This window comes from Giraffa tippelskirchi, chromosome 5 (genome assembly GCF_054371585.1).
Source record: "Giraffa tippelskirchi isolate mGirTip1 chromosome 5, T2T-mGirTip1v1.2.pri, whole genome shotgun sequence".
In the NCBI taxonomy this organism is placed as follows: Eukaryota; Metazoa; Chordata; class Mammalia; order Artiodactyla; family Giraffidae; genus Giraffa; species Giraffa tippelskirchi.
The window spans coordinates 121,646,871-121,663,987 of record NC_137279.1 but is presented as its reverse complement, the minus strand read 5'-3'; the positions used below and the strand labels follow the sequence as shown (position 1 = coordinate 121,663,987).

The 17,117-nt window shown below is 35.2% G+C and overlaps 1 protein-coding gene across 6 annotated transcripts in view; it reads left to right on the top strand.

Annotated features, from left to right (window-relative positions):
• The window catches only part of AGL (amylo-alpha-1,6-glucosidase and 4-alpha-glucanotransferase), an 80,507-nt gene that overhangs the window by 34,869 nt on the left and 28,521 nt on the right, over positions 1 to 17,117 (top strand). For 4 of the 6 annotated variants that reach the window (XM_081493247.1, XM_081493251.1, XM_081493249.1 and 1 more), the window contains 12 exons: positions 509 to 632; positions 1,219 to 1,382; positions 1,665 to 1,766; positions 1,879 to 2,034; positions 2,126 to 2,276; positions 4,689 to 4,813; positions 4,902 to 5,014; positions 5,120 to 5,254; positions 10,912 to 11,042; positions 14,017 to 14,153; positions 14,404 to 14,537; positions 15,712 to 15,887. In XM_081493247.1, the coding sequence (XP_081349373.1) occupies positions 509 to 632; positions 1,219 to 1,382; positions 1,665 to 1,766; positions 1,879 to 2,034; positions 2,126 to 2,276; positions 4,689 to 4,813; positions 4,902 to 5,014; positions 5,120 to 5,254; positions 10,912 to 11,042; positions 14,017 to 14,153; positions 14,404 to 14,537; positions 15,712 to 15,887 (1,648 nt within the window). The remainder of the gene's footprint in view (positions 1 to 508; positions 633 to 1,218; positions 1,383 to 1,664; positions 1,767 to 1,878; positions 2,035 to 2,125; positions 2,277 to 4,688; positions 4,814 to 4,901; positions 5,015 to 5,119; positions 5,255 to 10,911; positions 11,043 to 14,016; positions 14,154 to 14,403; positions 14,538 to 15,711; positions 15,888 to 17,117) is intronic. The other 2 variants (XM_081493250.1, XM_081493252.1) reach the window with 1 other exon arrangement.

Sequence of the window (17,117 nt, the reverse complement as noted above, 5' to 3'; positions counted from 1 at the left end):
TCATCTGCAGAAAAAAATGGCTTCAGTCTAGTCAGACCTAATCTTTACAATAGCTAGATGACTCACCAGCAGGGAATTTGTCATTTATAGGTTAGTCAAGGGCCTAGAAATTAATAGACTAATTAGAGATATTGAAAACAAAACATAAAATAGGGTTTGGAAAGCCTAGCAGAATTGCGGTATTATGGTTTACATTTTTTTAAGTGACACTAACATTTTTCTTCTTCCTTTTTTTTTACCCCTTTGTGTCCCATCTGCAAAATCTAATCTTCCTTTTTAACTGTTATATTTGCTTTATACATTCTTTTGTTTCCTGTATGTATTGGTCCATTTTATGTTTTCCTACTTATGCACAATTAAATTTATTTGGAAATTCTCTGGATTTCCATTTTGGCTTGCTACATGGTATTTTCCTGGCTCAAATCCATGCCTAGTCTTGCCTCTTCTCCTTCCCCCACACCATCTTGCTTTTCTCTTTCTGTTATATTTATGACTGTGCTTTTTGCAGTACATGTTGGATGCTGCTAGGAAATTGCAACCCAATTTATATGTAGTAGCTGAACTGTTCACAGGAAGTGAAGACCTGGACAATGTCTTTGTTACTAGACTGGGCATTAGTTCCTTAATAAGAGGTAGGCTCATTGAAAGTGTTTTTCCCATCTAAAGCTTCAGTTTTTGTTTAAGTAGATTAAAAGGCATTTAATAGCTTTATGTACAATGTTTAATAATGTTCAACATAGTTGCTGTTCTTTTAAATATTCTACTCAAAATTTCTTAATATAACTGAGTCTGTTTTCATCAGTGAAAATTTCTACTTTGGGGTAAGATCTCATTTTAACTTGAAATACCAATGGAATGAATTGATGACTCTTGAACAAAATCACATTTTTGTTGTTGAAAATATATAAATCTGTTTTTCATCTCTATCTGCCTAAATGATGTAATCTTGAGATTTTTCTCCATAGATTTTATGTAACCAACATCCTAATAAGCAACATATATTCCCTTTTTTACTGCATGAGCCATTTCTCTGGTTAAGTTGCAAAAAAGACTTTTTTGTCATTTAAACTGATGGACATTTGTTTAAATGTTTAAATCAGTTTTATTTTTGATAATATTTTTGTGGTCTGTTTTTGAAAGTCAGTCACAACACAAAATCTAATCTCTTTTTGGACATTGCTAATGAAGATTGTTAAAATATTCTGTAACGCTTTGCAGAGGCAATGAGTGCATACGATAGCCATGAAGAGGGCAGATTAGTTTACCGATATGGAGGAGAACCTGTTGGATCCTTTGTTCAGCCCTGTTTGAGGCCTTTAGTGCCAGCTATTGCACATGCCCTGTTTATGGATATCACGCATGATAACGAGTGTCCTATTGTGGTAAGCATCTATCCTGTTTCTTGTATTTACTTATTTTGCTAAATGTTTTGATATTTAGTTCTCTGCTGTTTAATGGCAGTCATATCCACAGTACCTCAAAAGAGTGCCTCAGATTTATAAGTGATAGTGATTTAAAGGTTTTTGAGTGGTTTGTTATTTGTTTTAAAGCAAATGAATATATCTTCAGAATGTATTTATGTACTTATCCTTTACTTCATTGAGCTATAGGATGGCACTTTGCATTTGAAAGGAAATAAACTTCTGTTGTTTTCTCTTTTGTAGCATAGGTCAGCATATGATGCTCTCCCAAGTACCACAATTGTTTCCATGGCATGTTGTGCTAGTGGTAGTACTAAAGGCTATGACGAATTAGTGCCTCACCAGGTTTGTTTATGTGTTGTTTTTTAAAATCCACAAGGCCAAAAACTGATCATTTTTACCACAATTTCTCATTGTAATTAAAACATGCACATGGATAAGTTTTTATTTTGTTCAGATTTCAGTAGTTTCTGAAGAGCGATTTTACACTAAATGGAATCCTGCAGCATCGCCATCCAACGCTGGTGAAGTTAACTCCCAAAGTGGCATTATTGCGGCCAGGTGTGCTATCAATAAACTTCACCAAGAGCTTGGAGCCAAGGGTTTTATTCAGGCAAGAAGCTACATTTTCTAGGTTTCTTTCTTCAGGTTCAATTTTAGAGTCTCCAGTTTGAGCACTAATGTGTTTTCTCTTTGTTTCTCAGGTATACGTGGATCAAGTTGATGCAGACATAGTGGCTGTAACAAGACATTCACCCAGTATCCATCAGTCAGTCGTATCTGTTTCTAGAACTGCTTTCAGGAATCCCAAGACTTCATTTTACAGCAAGGAAGTGCCTCAAATGTGCATCCCTGGTAATGTGATCTAAAAAATGTTGTTTTTATTGTATTATATTGTTAAATTGTGAATAATAATAAATATTATTAAATTGTTATGTGTCATATATATTGTAACACAGTGCAAGTGTAGATGTAGTTAAGAGAAAGAATTAGAAATTTTTGATAACTTATATTTTTACTACATGGAACAAAACCTGGAAATACTGTTAAATGTTAACATTTTTTGAGTTGTGATTTTATTTTCATCCTAATACATTTTATCTCCTAATTTGTATAAATGAACATGTATTTCTTCTATACCCAGCTAGATTTATATGTATATTCATGCACATATGTATATACATATATATTTGTATGTGTGCCCAAGTACTTTGTGTATATGTATACATATATTTACATATATAAACCAAAATGGAAAATAGTTTAGTATTTAAGGCACTTTATAATCCCTCCTCATCTGTTTCAACCAAATAGATATTTTTACTGCTCCCTAAGTAGCCTTACTCCTTCTTATTTATGAATTCTTTACATCTTTTAAGCACTAAAGTTTCACCTTTGTGAAACTTTAACTCTGTGTCCCCTGAGTGTATAGCAGTTACAGTCTCTGTATCACTCGGACATTATAAAATGCATCCTTGAGGTATATACTTATTATTGCTTGATTGTTGTCTAGACATATGTATTTAATTTCCTTATTTATTATTATATATAATATATTATGGCATAACATGCTCCTGTGCATACAGCAGCTGTCCAAGTCCATTGACTAATTGAGTGAATGAAGCTTCTCACAAAAATGATCATATTCTTTATTGGTTGCTAATTGCAAAATATTCATAACTCCCATTTTTAGAAGTTATCAACTTGAATAGTTTTAGGGTTAAATGTCTATTGCTTTTTTTTTAACTGTTCATAGTTTATATTCAGTAATCTCATCTGGTTGTTGCTAATATACATATATAGTTTTACATGGTTGCACTCAGTGTATACAGTAATATCTCAGGGTTTGTTTTGTTTTGTTTTTGATCAGTGATCATTCTTAAAACATTTTCCATTTTGTCAGTCCACATAACTGTGATTTTCATTATGTTGAATGTTTTATATTTTATTATGTTAGCATTCCATTTTTAACATTTATGTGTGTGTTTAGCAGTGTTCTTTAAGATTTGATTATACACTAGGAATAATCTTTTTGTTTTGAATAATTTTCTTAGTATATATTTTCAGAAGTAGATTTGTGGATCGTAAAGTCTTTCATTGTCAGATTAACAGCTTAAAGTTCAAATCATTTAAATAATAAAGTTTCAGTTTTATATGTCCTTTGATCTAGCGATTCTATTCCCAGGTATGTATCTGAGAAACTCTCCTGCATTTCCATTAGGAAATATGCACAAAAATATTTATTGTAACATTATTTATAATAGAGGGAAAACAATGACAATGGTGGTTAAATGAATACATTTTGGTATACTCACACAGGGAGAAGGAAATGGCAACCCACTCCAGTACTCTTGCCTGGAAAATCCCATGGATGGAGGAGCCTGGTAGGCCGCAGTCCATGGGGTCGCAAAGAGTCGGACGCGACTCAGCGACTTCACTTTTACTTTTATCTTTCATGCACTGGAGAAGGAAATGGCAACCCACTCCAGCATTCTTGCCTGGAGAATCCCAGGGACAGAGGAGACTGGTGGGCTGCCGTCTATGGGGTCACACAGAGTCGGACACGACTGAAGCGACTTAGCAGCAGCAGCAGCATACTCATACAGTGGAATACTGTTTGGCATTTGAAATAAATGAGGTAGAGCTAACATAGCAGTATAAACAAATTTGAAAAACTACAGTGTTATCCAATAGAAAGGAAGTTGCAGAAGTGTATATATAACTTGAATCCACTTACATAAACTTGGAAATATGGAGAATAGTATACGGTGCTTAGGGAAACATGTATATGTAGTAAAAATGCACAGGATCAATGCAGACCAACCTTCAGGTAGTGGTTACCTCTGAAGGGAAAGAAAGGGAACGTAGGGACATCAGTTGGGTTTGGAATATTTTCTTAAGTGAGGTAGTGGGATCTGGGTGTTTTAACTTTTCCCTACTTTTTCTGTCTTTGAAATATTCCATTTTTAAAATGTAAGCCTTTCAAGTGATCTACTTTCTCTCCTGTCAACATTAGGAAGGTTTCACATTGTTTCCCAGAGCTAAACTATTATTACTTGATGAGATCTCTTTTAAATAGTTCTGTTAATTTTTTAAAAGCATGTGTAAAAACTGCATGTTACATAGAATTATCTACTCTCAGATTGCATTTTTTTAAAGTTAGCTAATATATTCAACTTTAAGTTAAATGATTTAAAACTCCTTTAGCAGTTCTTAATTTCAGGTGCTTTAATGTGAAATTTTGTTAAAGTTTTTATATATTCCTAGGCAAAATTGAAGAAGTAGTTCTTGAAGCTAGAACTGTTGAGAGAAATACAGCACCTTATATGAAGGATGCTAATTCAATCAATGGAATGCCAAACATCACAGTAGAAATTAGAGAACATATTCAGGTACTTCGGACTCTCATCTCACTACTGTATTTAACATTTTAAGGACATGAGAATTACTTATTGAATGGTTTTATATATTTTGTTCAAGCTCAATGAAAGTAAAATTGTTAAACAAGCTGGAGTTACTACAAAAGGACCCAATGAATATATTCAAGAAATAGAATTTGAAAATTTGTCTCCAGGAAGTGTTATTATATTCAGGTAGAGTTCAAGCTATTGACTTAATATTTAAAATATTTTATGTATTCTGTTAATTTTGAATAAATTACTCATAAAAATCAACCACATTTTAAATAATGTTTTCAGAGTTAGTCTTGATCCACATGCGCAAGTTGCTGTTGGAATCCTTCGAAATCATCTGACACAGTTCAGTCCTCACTTTAAATCTGGGAGTCTTGCTGTTGACAACACAGATCCTATATTAAAAATTCCTTTTGCTTCGTAAGTATGCCTTATTTTATGGAGATTTGCCGCTTTAATAATTGGTAAGTTGTCACAAGCCTGATTTAAGCAGTTTTAAGGCTTCTCTATATCCTTGTTACTCAAAGGATAATCCAAGGACCAGCAGTATTGGCATCACTTATTGTTAACATTTTGTCCTGTTGCTTTATCATTTGTGTGCACACATGCTCTCTCACTCATACATGCTCTCTAGATAGATAGATATACATGTACACATATGTACACACATATACATATCTATATGTATATACACATCTTTATATATACACACATGCAATTTTTCTGAGCTATTTGAGACTAAGTTACATGCATCATACTCTTTACCACTTCAGTTTTTTAATGCCAATACATTGTTCTAATATCTGGCTATGCTGCTGCTGCTAAGTCGCTTCAGTCATATCCGACTCTGTGCGACCTCATAGACGGCAGCCCACCAGGCTCCCCCGTCCCTGGGATTCTCCAGGCAAGAACACTGGAGTGGGTTGCCATTTCCTTCTCCAATGCATGAAAGTGAAAAGTGAAAGTGAAGTCGCTCAGTCGTGTCCAACTCTTAGTGACCCCATGGACTGCAGCCTACCAGGCTTCTCCATCCATGGGATTTTCCAGGCAAGAGTACTGGAGTGGGGTGCCTGGTACTCCTGATATATAACATATACTGAGCATTTGTTATGTGCCATGAATTGTGTTAAGTGTTTCAGGTGCATTATCCAATTTAATACTTATAAAATCTAAGAGGTAAGAATTATTTTAAGCCTCATTTTCCAAATGAGGAAACTGAGATGAATAAATTTGTAAATAACTGGTTCAAGTAAGTGTCCAAAAAATGGAGACTGATGAAATAAACTATACTATAGTTTATACCTGAAACACTTAACACAATTCATGGCACATAACAAATACTCAGTATATGTTATATATCAGGGGTACTAGGATAATGTCCAGGAATGGAATTTCTGAGTTACACTATCATATATTTGAGGCTTTTAATACTGCCAGACCCTTTCCAGAAAGATTATATTAATATTTTCAGCTCTATGTAAAAGTCTAGTATCACACATCCTTACTGAATATATGTTATTATAATGTAATGTTTAAGAGCATAAAGGATGGGACCAGACTGCCTGGATTTAAATCCAATTTCAGACTTACTAACTGTAAGAAGTAAGACTTTGGGCAAGTTACTTAGGAGATATGGTGACTCTCAGAACAGTGTTTGACAGAGAGTACTAGTGATAGATAAGTGTTAGCTATTACTAGTCAAATTGGTAAATATAAAGTACTTTAAAATTACATCTCAATTTATTTTTTGTGTGTGACTTTTTTTTTTAATTTATGTATTTTAATTAGAGGCCAATTACTTTACAATATTGTAGTGGTTTTTCCATACATTCACATGAATCAGCCATGGGTTTACATGTATTCCCCATCCTGAACCCTGCTCCCACCTCCCTCCCCATCCCATCCCTCTGGGTCATCCCAGTGCACCAGCCCTGAGCACCCTGTCTCATGCATCGAACCTGGATTGGCGTTCTGTTTCACATATGATAATATACATGTTTCATTGCTATTCTCTTAGATCATCCCACCCTCGCCTTCTCCCACAGAGTACAAAAGACTGTTCTATACATCTGTGTCTCTTTTGCTGTCTCGCATATAGGGTTATCATTACCATCTTTCTAAATTCCATATATATGCGTTAGTATACTATATTGGCTTACTTTACTCTGTATAATAGGCTCCAATTTCATCCACCTCATTAGAACTGATTCAAATGCATTCTTTTTAATAGCTGAGTAATATTCCATTGTGTATATGTACCACAGCTTCCTTATCCATTCATCTGCCAATGGACGTCTAGGTTGCTTCCATGTCCTGGCTATTGTAAACAGTGCTGCGATGAACATTGGAGTACATGTGTCTCTTTCAATTCTGGTTTCCTCGGTGTGTATGCCCAGCAGTGGGATTGCTGGGTCATATGGCAGATCTATTTCGTTTTTTAAGGAATCTCCACACTGTTCTCCATAGTGGCTATACTAGTTTGTATTCCCACCAACAGTGTAAGAGACTTCCCTTTTCTCCACACCCTCTCCAGCATTTACTGCTTGTAGACTTTTGGATAGCAGCCATTCTGACCAGCAAGAGATGGTACCTCATTGTGGTTTTGATTTGCATTTCTCTGATAATGAGTGATGTTGAGCATCTTTTCATGTGTTTGTTAGCCATCTGTATGTCTTCTTTGGAGAAATGCCTGTTTAGTTCTTTGGCCCATTTTTTGATTGGGTCGTTCATTTTTCTGGAATTGAGCTGCCGGAGTTGCTTATATATTTTTGAGATTAATTGTTTGTCTGTTGCTTCATTTGCTATTATTTTCTCCCATTCTGAAGGCTGTCTTTTCACCTTGCTTATAGTTTCCTTCATTGTACAAAAGCTTTTAATTTTAATTAGGTCCCACTTGTTTATTTTTGCTTTTATTTCCATTACTCTGGGAGGTAGGTCATAGAGGGTCCTGCTGTGATTTATGTCGGAGAGTGTTTTGCCTATGTTTTCCTCTAGGAGTTTTATAGTTTCTGGTCTTATGTTTAGATCTTTAATCCATTTTGAGTTTATTTTTGTGTATGGTGTTAGAAAGTGTTGTAGTTTCATTCTTTTACAAGTGGTTGACCAGTTTTCCCAGCACCACTTGTTAAAGAGATTGTCTTTTCTCCATTGTATATTCTTGCCTCCTTTGTCAAAGATAAGGTGTCCATAGGTGCATGGATTTATCTCTGGGCTTTCTGTTTTGTTCCATTCATCTATATTTCTGTCTCTGTGCCAGTACCATACTGTCTTGATGACTGTAGCTTTGTAGTATAGCCTGAAGTCAGGCAGGTTGATTCCTCCAGTTCTGTTCTTCTTTCTCAAGATTGCTTTGGCTATTCGAGGTTTTTTGTATTTCCATACAAATTGTGAAATTATTTGTTCTAGTTCTATGAAAAATACTGTTGGTAGCTTGATAGGGATAGCATTGAATCTATAGATTGCTTTGGGTAGTATATTCATTTTCACTATATTGATTCTTCCAATCCATGAACATGGTATATTTCTCCATCTATTTGTGTCCTCTTTGATTTCTTTCATCAAAGTTTTATACTTTATTATATATAGGTTTTTTGTTTCTTTAGGTAGATATATTCCTAAGTATTTTATTCTTTTTGTCACAGTGGTGAATGGAATTGTTTGCTTAATTTCTTTCTGTTTTCACATTGTTAGTGTATAGGAATGCAAGGGATTTCTGTGTGTTAATTTTATATCCTGCAACTTTACTATATTCATTGATTAGCTCTAGTAATTTTCTGGTAGAGGGTTTTCTATGTAGAGGATCATGTCATCTGCAGAGTTTTACTTCTTTTCTGATCTGGATTCCTTTTATTTCTTTTTCTTCTCTGATTGCTGCGGCCAGAAATTCCAAAACTATGTGGAATTACTCTTCAACATAGAGAGAGTGGGCACCCTTGCCTTGTTCCTGACTTTAGGGGAAATACTTTCAATTTTTCACCATTGAGGATAATGTTTGCTGTAGTTTGTCATGTATACCTTTTATTATGTTGAGGTATGTTCCTTCTATTCCTGCTTTCTGAAGGGTTTTTATCATAAATGGATGTTGAATTTTGTCAAAGGCTTTCTCTGCATCTATTGAGATAATCATATGGTTTTTATCTTTCAATTTGTTAATGTGGTGTATTACATTGATTGATTTGCAGATATTAAAGAATCCTTGCATTCCTGGGATAAAGCCCACTTGGTCATGATGTATGATCTTTTTAATATGTTGTTGGATTCTGTTTGCTAGAATTTTGTTAAGGATTTTTGCATCTATGTTCATCAGTGATATTGGCCTGTAGTTTTCTTTTTTTGTGGCATCTTTGTCTGGTTTTGGTATTAGGGTGATGGTGGCCTCATAGAATGAGTTTGGCAGTTTACTTTCCTTTGCAATTTTCTGGAAGAGTTTGAGTAAGATAGGTGTTAGCTCTCATTTTAAATATTAAGCAATTTCTGTGTTCATAAGTCATTTATATTTATTTAGTGAAATGTCCTTTTTAAATAATAGTTCAATTTTATGTTCTGTTCAGTTGGTTTTGTTGTTCTATGAGAGCTTTTATTAGTAAGACCTTAACTCTTAATTCAAGCCATACTTAGTAGATACATTATTTTAAAAATCTGAGATGAAGCAGTTTTGTGCTTCTATGTCATGTTTATAAAATGGCACATTCCTCATCAGAGCTACTAAGATTATCTCAGGACTAGAATCTGCACTTGAATATGCTGTCCAGGTGATTCTTATGCAAGGAGTTCACTGGCTACATGTTGGTAAATACTGCTGTAGAATGGAGTTGGTACTGAAGCTGCTGATTTGACTCACTCTTGACTCACAAATTACAAAGAGTGAGTCCCAGGTGAGAGGAGGAAAGCTAGCAGAGACAGAGGGAACAAAGCACAGCTGCCAGTTTTCTAAGTTGATGGTGGTGGTTTAGTCACTAAGTCGTGTTCTAAGTTGCTGCTGCTAAGTCACTTCTGTTGTGTCCAACTCTTTGTGACCCCATAGATGGCAGCCCACCAGGCTCCGCCGTCCCTGGGATTCTCCAGGCAAGAATACTGGAGTGGGTTGCCATTTCCTTCTCCAGTGCATGAAAGGGAAAAGTGAAAGTGAAGTCACTCAGTCGTGTCCGACTCTTAGCGACCCCATGGACTGTAGCCTACCAGGCTCCTCCATCCATGCGATTTTCCAGGCAAGAGTACTGGAGTGGGGTGCCATTGCCTTCTCCGATTCTAAGTTGAGACAAAAGTAAATGAGAAGGAAGAGAATATTTTCAAGAAAATATGTCTTCACATAATAGTCACAAGGATATGTATTCAGTTATATAAGGTGGATTTACCTGAGTAATTAGAAGTGCAGGAAAGTAGGGTTTCAGTTGCGTTCAGGTAGGTGTGGTCCCTTACAAAATCTCACTGCTAACTGAACCTTTGTTGGAATGGAGGCCATGAGAGTTAGTTTCTGCATTCTGATCATTATCAAGAAACAACTTAAGAAAATCTTAGTTCTTTGAACAACAAATCTGAAAGGTAGTGCAACCTTAGGAAAGGACAGAAAGGAAAAGGGGATATAGGCAACAGTAGAATAACACATTATTTCTAAGGTAGTTAACTGTGACTTTTAATTATCCTTTTACTGGTCCTTTGATAATTATTTTGAGTTTAAGATAATTAGTATAAAAGTGCTTGTCACACATAGGAGAATATAAAGGAGAAAGAAGACTAAGTCTGAAATAGAAAGATTAAAAACACAAATTTAAAAGGTAAAGAGTATAACAACCAAAAGATTTTTTCAGTGTACTTCTAATTAATAAAATTTAGCACTTGATTAATTCCTTGTCTTGGAAGAATTGAGTGTTACTTCTAATTGAGTTTTTAGCATGTTTGTTCTTTAATTGTTGTTTATAATGTGTAATGCTTACAATGTATAGTATAATGCTGAGTTCCTAAAACATACATTTCTAAGACATTTTATGGTAATGGTTCAGATTTTCTTCTTTATTTTTATTGAGAGCAAGTGGAATTTCATTATATATAACCAGTTTTCTTTATTTTCCAATTTTTAGTATTGCCTCTAGATTAACTTTGGCTGAGCTAAATCAGGTACTTTACCGATGTGAATCAGAAGAACAAGAAGATGGTGGAGGATGTTACAACATACCAAACTGGTTACCTCTTAAATATGCAGGTCTTCAAGGTAAGCAAGTATAAAGAGGGTGAAGCTTTTCAGGGGTATTTTTTTAGGGTCATGTGGTATCTTCCTTATAGAAATAAGAGTATGGGCTCAGAATTCAACTGCTTGAGTTCAAATCATGCCTCTGCCCCCTACTCGTTGATTGAACTCTGACAAGAAACTTAAATTCTCTGTGCCCCAACTTCTGCCCCCATAAAATGTGAATAGTATTGTCTAATTCATAGACTTTTGTGAGGATTAAATGAGATCATTCATTTGGGCCCCAAATGGGACTAGGTTGTAAGTATAGTCATCTTTTTTCATATAATTGGAAATATTTTTTATTGCCTATTTGCTTTATCCTACAAAGAGAACTTTTAGTTAATTATTTTGTAGTTAGAGTAGTTGTAAACTGAGATAAAGGAGCTAAATATTTAACTGTCAGCTTAATTCATTTGGTTAGCCATATTTTCTTAGATTTTTATTTAGGAAATTTGGTTTACTGCACATATTCCTGGTTCATGAAGTTTACAACTTAACAAGCCTCCTTTTCAACTCCTAATTTCTTTGTACATCTCCCATCTTTAAAGGCCAATTCAATTCTTACATCTTCCACAAATCCTTCTTTAACTATTGATTTCACAATAATTTCTTTGTCTTCCAGACACCCATTGTATTTATCTATTATATCTCTTATTAAACCTTGCAATTTATTGCTTTATTTTAATAGTTAATATACTGTTTTTTGTGAATGTTTGATCGTGATCAAGAAATAGGCTTTAGAACCAAACTTCATGGGTTGCACTGATTAGATTTAACCATATGGTAAATTGTGGCTCAATTTTTTCATATGTAAAATGGAAATAAAAATAGTGTTTACCACAAGCGCTTACTGTTAGGATAAATGAGTTAATATGTATAAAGTAGTTAGACAGTAAGTGGTTAGTCCATAGTAAGTATTCAGTGATAACTAGCTATCAAACTCCACTAAGTAGACTGTACCCTTAGAAGAATAATGTTTGCCTTTTGAAGGATTCTTGTTTTTAGCTTTCATACTTTCTACAAAATCGAGCACGTAAGAAGCTTTCAATAAAAAATTGTAAGACTTTTTATGTTTATGACAGTTTTTCCGAAATATTCTCATTCTTTATTTTGTGTTGTAATAAAGACTGAACTGAACTGAACTGAATAAAGAAATTATGTGTTACCAGCCATAAGCAGATATCTACTCCATTTTCATTCTGAGATGTTAAACTGCTTTTTCTACTTGCCTGAAAAGATGGTACTTGTGTGAACTTCTTTTCTTGCCCTTATGTCCCTTATAATTAATTAAGTATAGTTATCAATTCAGTTCAGTCTCTCAGTCGTGTCTGACTCTTTGTGACCCCATGAACCACAGCACACCAGGCCTCCCTGTCCATCACCAACTCCCGGAGTTTACCCAAACTCATGTCCATTGAGTCGGTGATGCCATCTAACCATCTCATCCTCTGTCGTCCCCTTCTCCTCCTGCCTTCAATCTTTCCCAACATCAGGGTCTTTTCAAATGAGTCAGCTCTTTGAATCAGGTGGCCAAAATATTGGAGTTTCAGCTTCAACATCAGTCCTTCCAGTGAACACCCAGGACTGATTTCCTTTAGGATAAATTTATTTGGAACGAACTCAGTGAAGCCAGTATAATTTTAAATTACTACCCTATTAAGTGATGGAAAGAAGTATTATTGTTCTAACTCTCTGTCATTGAAATAACAATGTGTTATATGTACATAGAAACTCTTGGCAACCCTATGGATTATAGCCTGCCGGGCTCCTCTGTCCATGGGATTCTCCAGGCAAGAATACTAGAGTGAGTTGCCATTTCCTCCAGGGGATCTTCCTGACCCAAGGATTGAACATACTACATCTCCTGCATTGGCAAGTGGATCCTCTTACCACTGAGCCACGTGGGAAGCCCAAAAATTTCTCTGGCACAGTCTGCCTGCCAATGCAGATGACTCAAGAGATGCAGGTTCGATCCCTGGGTCGGGAAGATACCCTGGAATAAGAAATGACAACCCACTCCAATATTCTTGCCTGGAAAATTCCATCAACAGAGGAGCCTGATGGCCTACAGTACATGGAGTCACAAAGAATCGGACACGACTGAGCACACACACACACACATGTGCATAGAAATTCTAATATTTCTAATTGAGGGGTACTTGAGGATGTGTCTGTATACTTCATTTTGATACTTCATTTAGTTCCAAGTACCTCCTGTTATGGGCTTCTGTGGTGGCTCAGCAATAAAGAACCCACCTGCCAATGCAGGAGACAGGGTTCGATTTCTGGGTCGGGAAGATCCCCTGGAGAAGGAAATGGTGACCCACTCCAGTATTCTTGCCTGGAAAATTCCATGGACAGTAGAACCTGGTGGCAGGCTCCAGTCCATGAGGTTGCAAAAGAGTCAGACAAGTTAGCAACTAAACAGCAACACAAACTCCTGTTATATTTCAAAGATTCTCTCTAGAACAGACTTTATTCTTAGTATCACCATAGGTGATCTTGCTGTCTCTGAGGCCAGTTCTATGATTTTTCTCAAATCTTGCTTGAATATTCATGAATCTACCACTTTTCAACTGTGAAAAGACAAACTTATCAGTTTTCTGCCCCCAGATGCCTTAGGATAGGGAAGATGTGCCAATTGCCTTTGAATATTGTAATATTAAAATTCAAAAGAGCAGGACCAACCCCAGAAAACAGGAATCTTGGAAAACTCTGCATAGCTCGTGCAACCAACCACAGTCCCCGTCAGCCTGCCTTTGTATCTTGGTTCAAGGCAGTGTTGCCACACTTACCTCCAGTCGTGGAAAGTGCCACTGAGGATTATGCTGCTCTTGTATCTAGCTGTATGTATATTCACCCTCAATCACTGGAGACTAGCAGCAGGTTGCCAGGCTGTGAGAGCAAACTACCCTGCCAGTGATGAAATTGGTATGATATTTCTCTGAATTTTCAGGATTAATGTCCGTATTGGCAGAAATAAGACCAAAGAATGACTTGGGGCATCCCTTCTGTGATAACTTGAGATCTGGAGACTGGATGATTGACTATGTCAGTAAGCGGCTTATTTCACGGTCAGGAACTATTGCTGAAGTAAGTAAAGCTATATTCTTGTCCAAAAAAATAAAAGGTAGGGGGCACAATAAGAGATATATATTAACATATATGTTTATGTTGTTTTCTAACCTGAAACATTTTTTTCTCTATCATCTTTCAGTTCTTATAAGTGAAAATCTGGTTAATAGATTGCTAGATAGTACAGTGGCATGTTTGGATATGGCTTTTAAAATATACCTAGCCTATAAGCACACCAAGTTAACTTTTAAAATTATTTTTATAACAGGTTGGTAAATGGTTGCAGGCTATGTTCTTCTACCTGAAGCAGATCCCACGTTACCTTATCCCATGTTACTTTGATGCTATATTAATCGGTGCATACACCACTCTTCTGGATGTAGCATGGAAGCAAATGTCAAGGTATACCCAGCAAAGCTTGAGTAGATAGGCATGTTTGTGTAGAAGCCACATACAGTCAGTGTATACACTCTTAAAAAGACCAAAACATCAGGATTTGTCATGCATGCATAGAGCTGAAAAAGTTAATAAGTGGGAATAAAATGTATTAACATCCTTTAATCTGGAACATACAGAAACAAACTTAGATATTAACATCTATTCTATGAAGCTAAAAAACATGTTGATGGGAAATTTTAATTGCCTGGTGTTACCTCTTTTCCTCGAGTTGTTAACTTAATGGATAAAATTTTTTAAATCTACACATACTATTTTTTTCTAATTTTTTTGTTAATTAAGAGAAAAAATATTCTATTGTTATAAATGAAATATGCCATTATTGGTGAATTTCCCTGAGATGAAACCACAGGCTGGAATGTACCAGTGAAGAACAGCCAAGGCAATTTGGGCATAACTTCAGAAAGGATAAAACTTCAACTCTACCATTTGTTTTACAATAAACATTTTAAAGCCAGCTAGATAGAATACTCGGAGAAGGCAGTGGCACCCCACTCCAGTACTTTTGCCTGGAAAATCCCATGAACGGAGGGGCCTGGTAGGCTGCAGTCCATGGGGTCACTAAGAGTCAGACACGACTGAGCGACTTCACTTTCACTTTTCACCTTCATGCATTGGAGAAGGAAATGGCAACCCACTCCAGTGTTCTTGCCTGGAGAATCCCAGGGACAGCAGAGCCTGGTGGGCTGCCGTCTATGGGGTCGCACAGAGTCGGACACAACTGAAGCGACTTAGCAGCAGCAGCAGATAGAATACTGGGTGAAATGAAAGCAGTTCTGAAACCTTAACCAAATTTAAAATTCTGTTCAACTGGTTTTAGCATTGCTACACATTTGAATAGAGAAACTTTTTGAAGAGAAAAAAAGAACTAAAATAATACTACTAAAATTTTTTGAATCAATAAGGCATAAAATTTCAGGTATGCAAGATGAGTAAGTTTTGAGATCTAATGTACAACTTTGTGGCTGTAAATAACAATTTGTATTGTGCTCTTAAAAATCTGTTTAAAAAAATAGATTCTCAAATTAGGTGTTCTTTCCCTAATAAATTTTTTTTTAATAAGTAATAAAAACTTTTTATTTCTACTCATAATACTTTGAACTCTATAACTTTGTTGCAGCTTTGTTCAGAATGGTTCTACCTTTGTGAAACACCTTTCCTTGGGTTCAGTCCAAATGTGTGGAGTAGGAAGATTCTCTTCTCTGCCACTTCTTTCACCTTCCCTTACGGATGTACCATGCAGGATGAATGAGATCACAAGAGAGAAGGAGCAGTGTTGTGTGTCTCTAGCTGCAGGTAAGAAATTATGTACAAGGTTAAAATGTGTAAGTCAGTATTAGGAAAATTATAAAGAAATGATTATTTTTAAAAACTCATGATGTTTTCCAAGATTTTATGTTACTGGTTAGTAAAATTTCACAGGCATACATTTATAAAAATAATAACGGTGCTATTTAGGTATCACTGTGCACCAGACATTTATTTATGTGCATTTTTTATTGTGGCCAATTAATCCCTTTCTTCTGCATGTGTGTTTTTTCCAACTCATAACATTTTGCACTTTTCAATCAAATTTGTTTTACTACCTTTCCCATTACATTATACTTTTTTCCCCCAATATAAAAAATTAACCCAACCTTGTAATTACCAAGAGATCATTTGGAGATCCTCTACAAGTTACAAAACACAAAACAAATGCTAAATAATTTTTATTATGTGTCTAATTGCAATTAAATGCTTCCAACTCCATTAGCATCTTTCCCAAAAGTATACTTAAAACCCAAGTCAAGTAACAGGTATAATTCTCAGCAAAATAGGCTTTTGATTTCTTTTTAATAAATTTCAAGCTATTTCTAAAAAGTATTTAATATTTGAGTCCACTGAAGTTTAGAACTTCCAAACTAAACTGAGAAATACCAATTGCCAATTGCAGGATGAAAGTAACAATATTGTCTATGTGATTGCTTCTGTTTACTCTTAAATTTGCATTCACTTAGACCAATAAAAATGACCTACTAGAACCCAACAACTAAAAAAGAAATTAACATTTCACTTGAAAGGATTATATGAACCTTCTGAATGTTTTAATTATATAATTGTGTTTTAGATTTTTACTCAACTATTTGATATCCTTCTGGTACTTTCCCCTGTGAATCATAGCAGATGGTCACAAAACTGAACAAGGACAGTGTGGAAAAAATGCAGAAGTTGATTTTAAAGCCTATTGTTTAGAAGTCTATTATATAAAATAATGATCTCAACATTTTTGATTATCCACTGCTGTTGTGAAACACTCCCGAAATAAATATATTGAATATTGAGATCATAAATGATACACTCATATGTTATTATACTTGGTATGTTTACATATCATGTACAATATAAAACAAAAAGAAAAACTAAAAACATAGTTTATAAATATGGATAGAAGTCCTGGTATTTCTTTCTAGCATCCTAAAGGAGAGTTTTGTGTATTCCATACTAACAATATATAGGACTGTAAATGGATTTGCAGATAGATTTCTT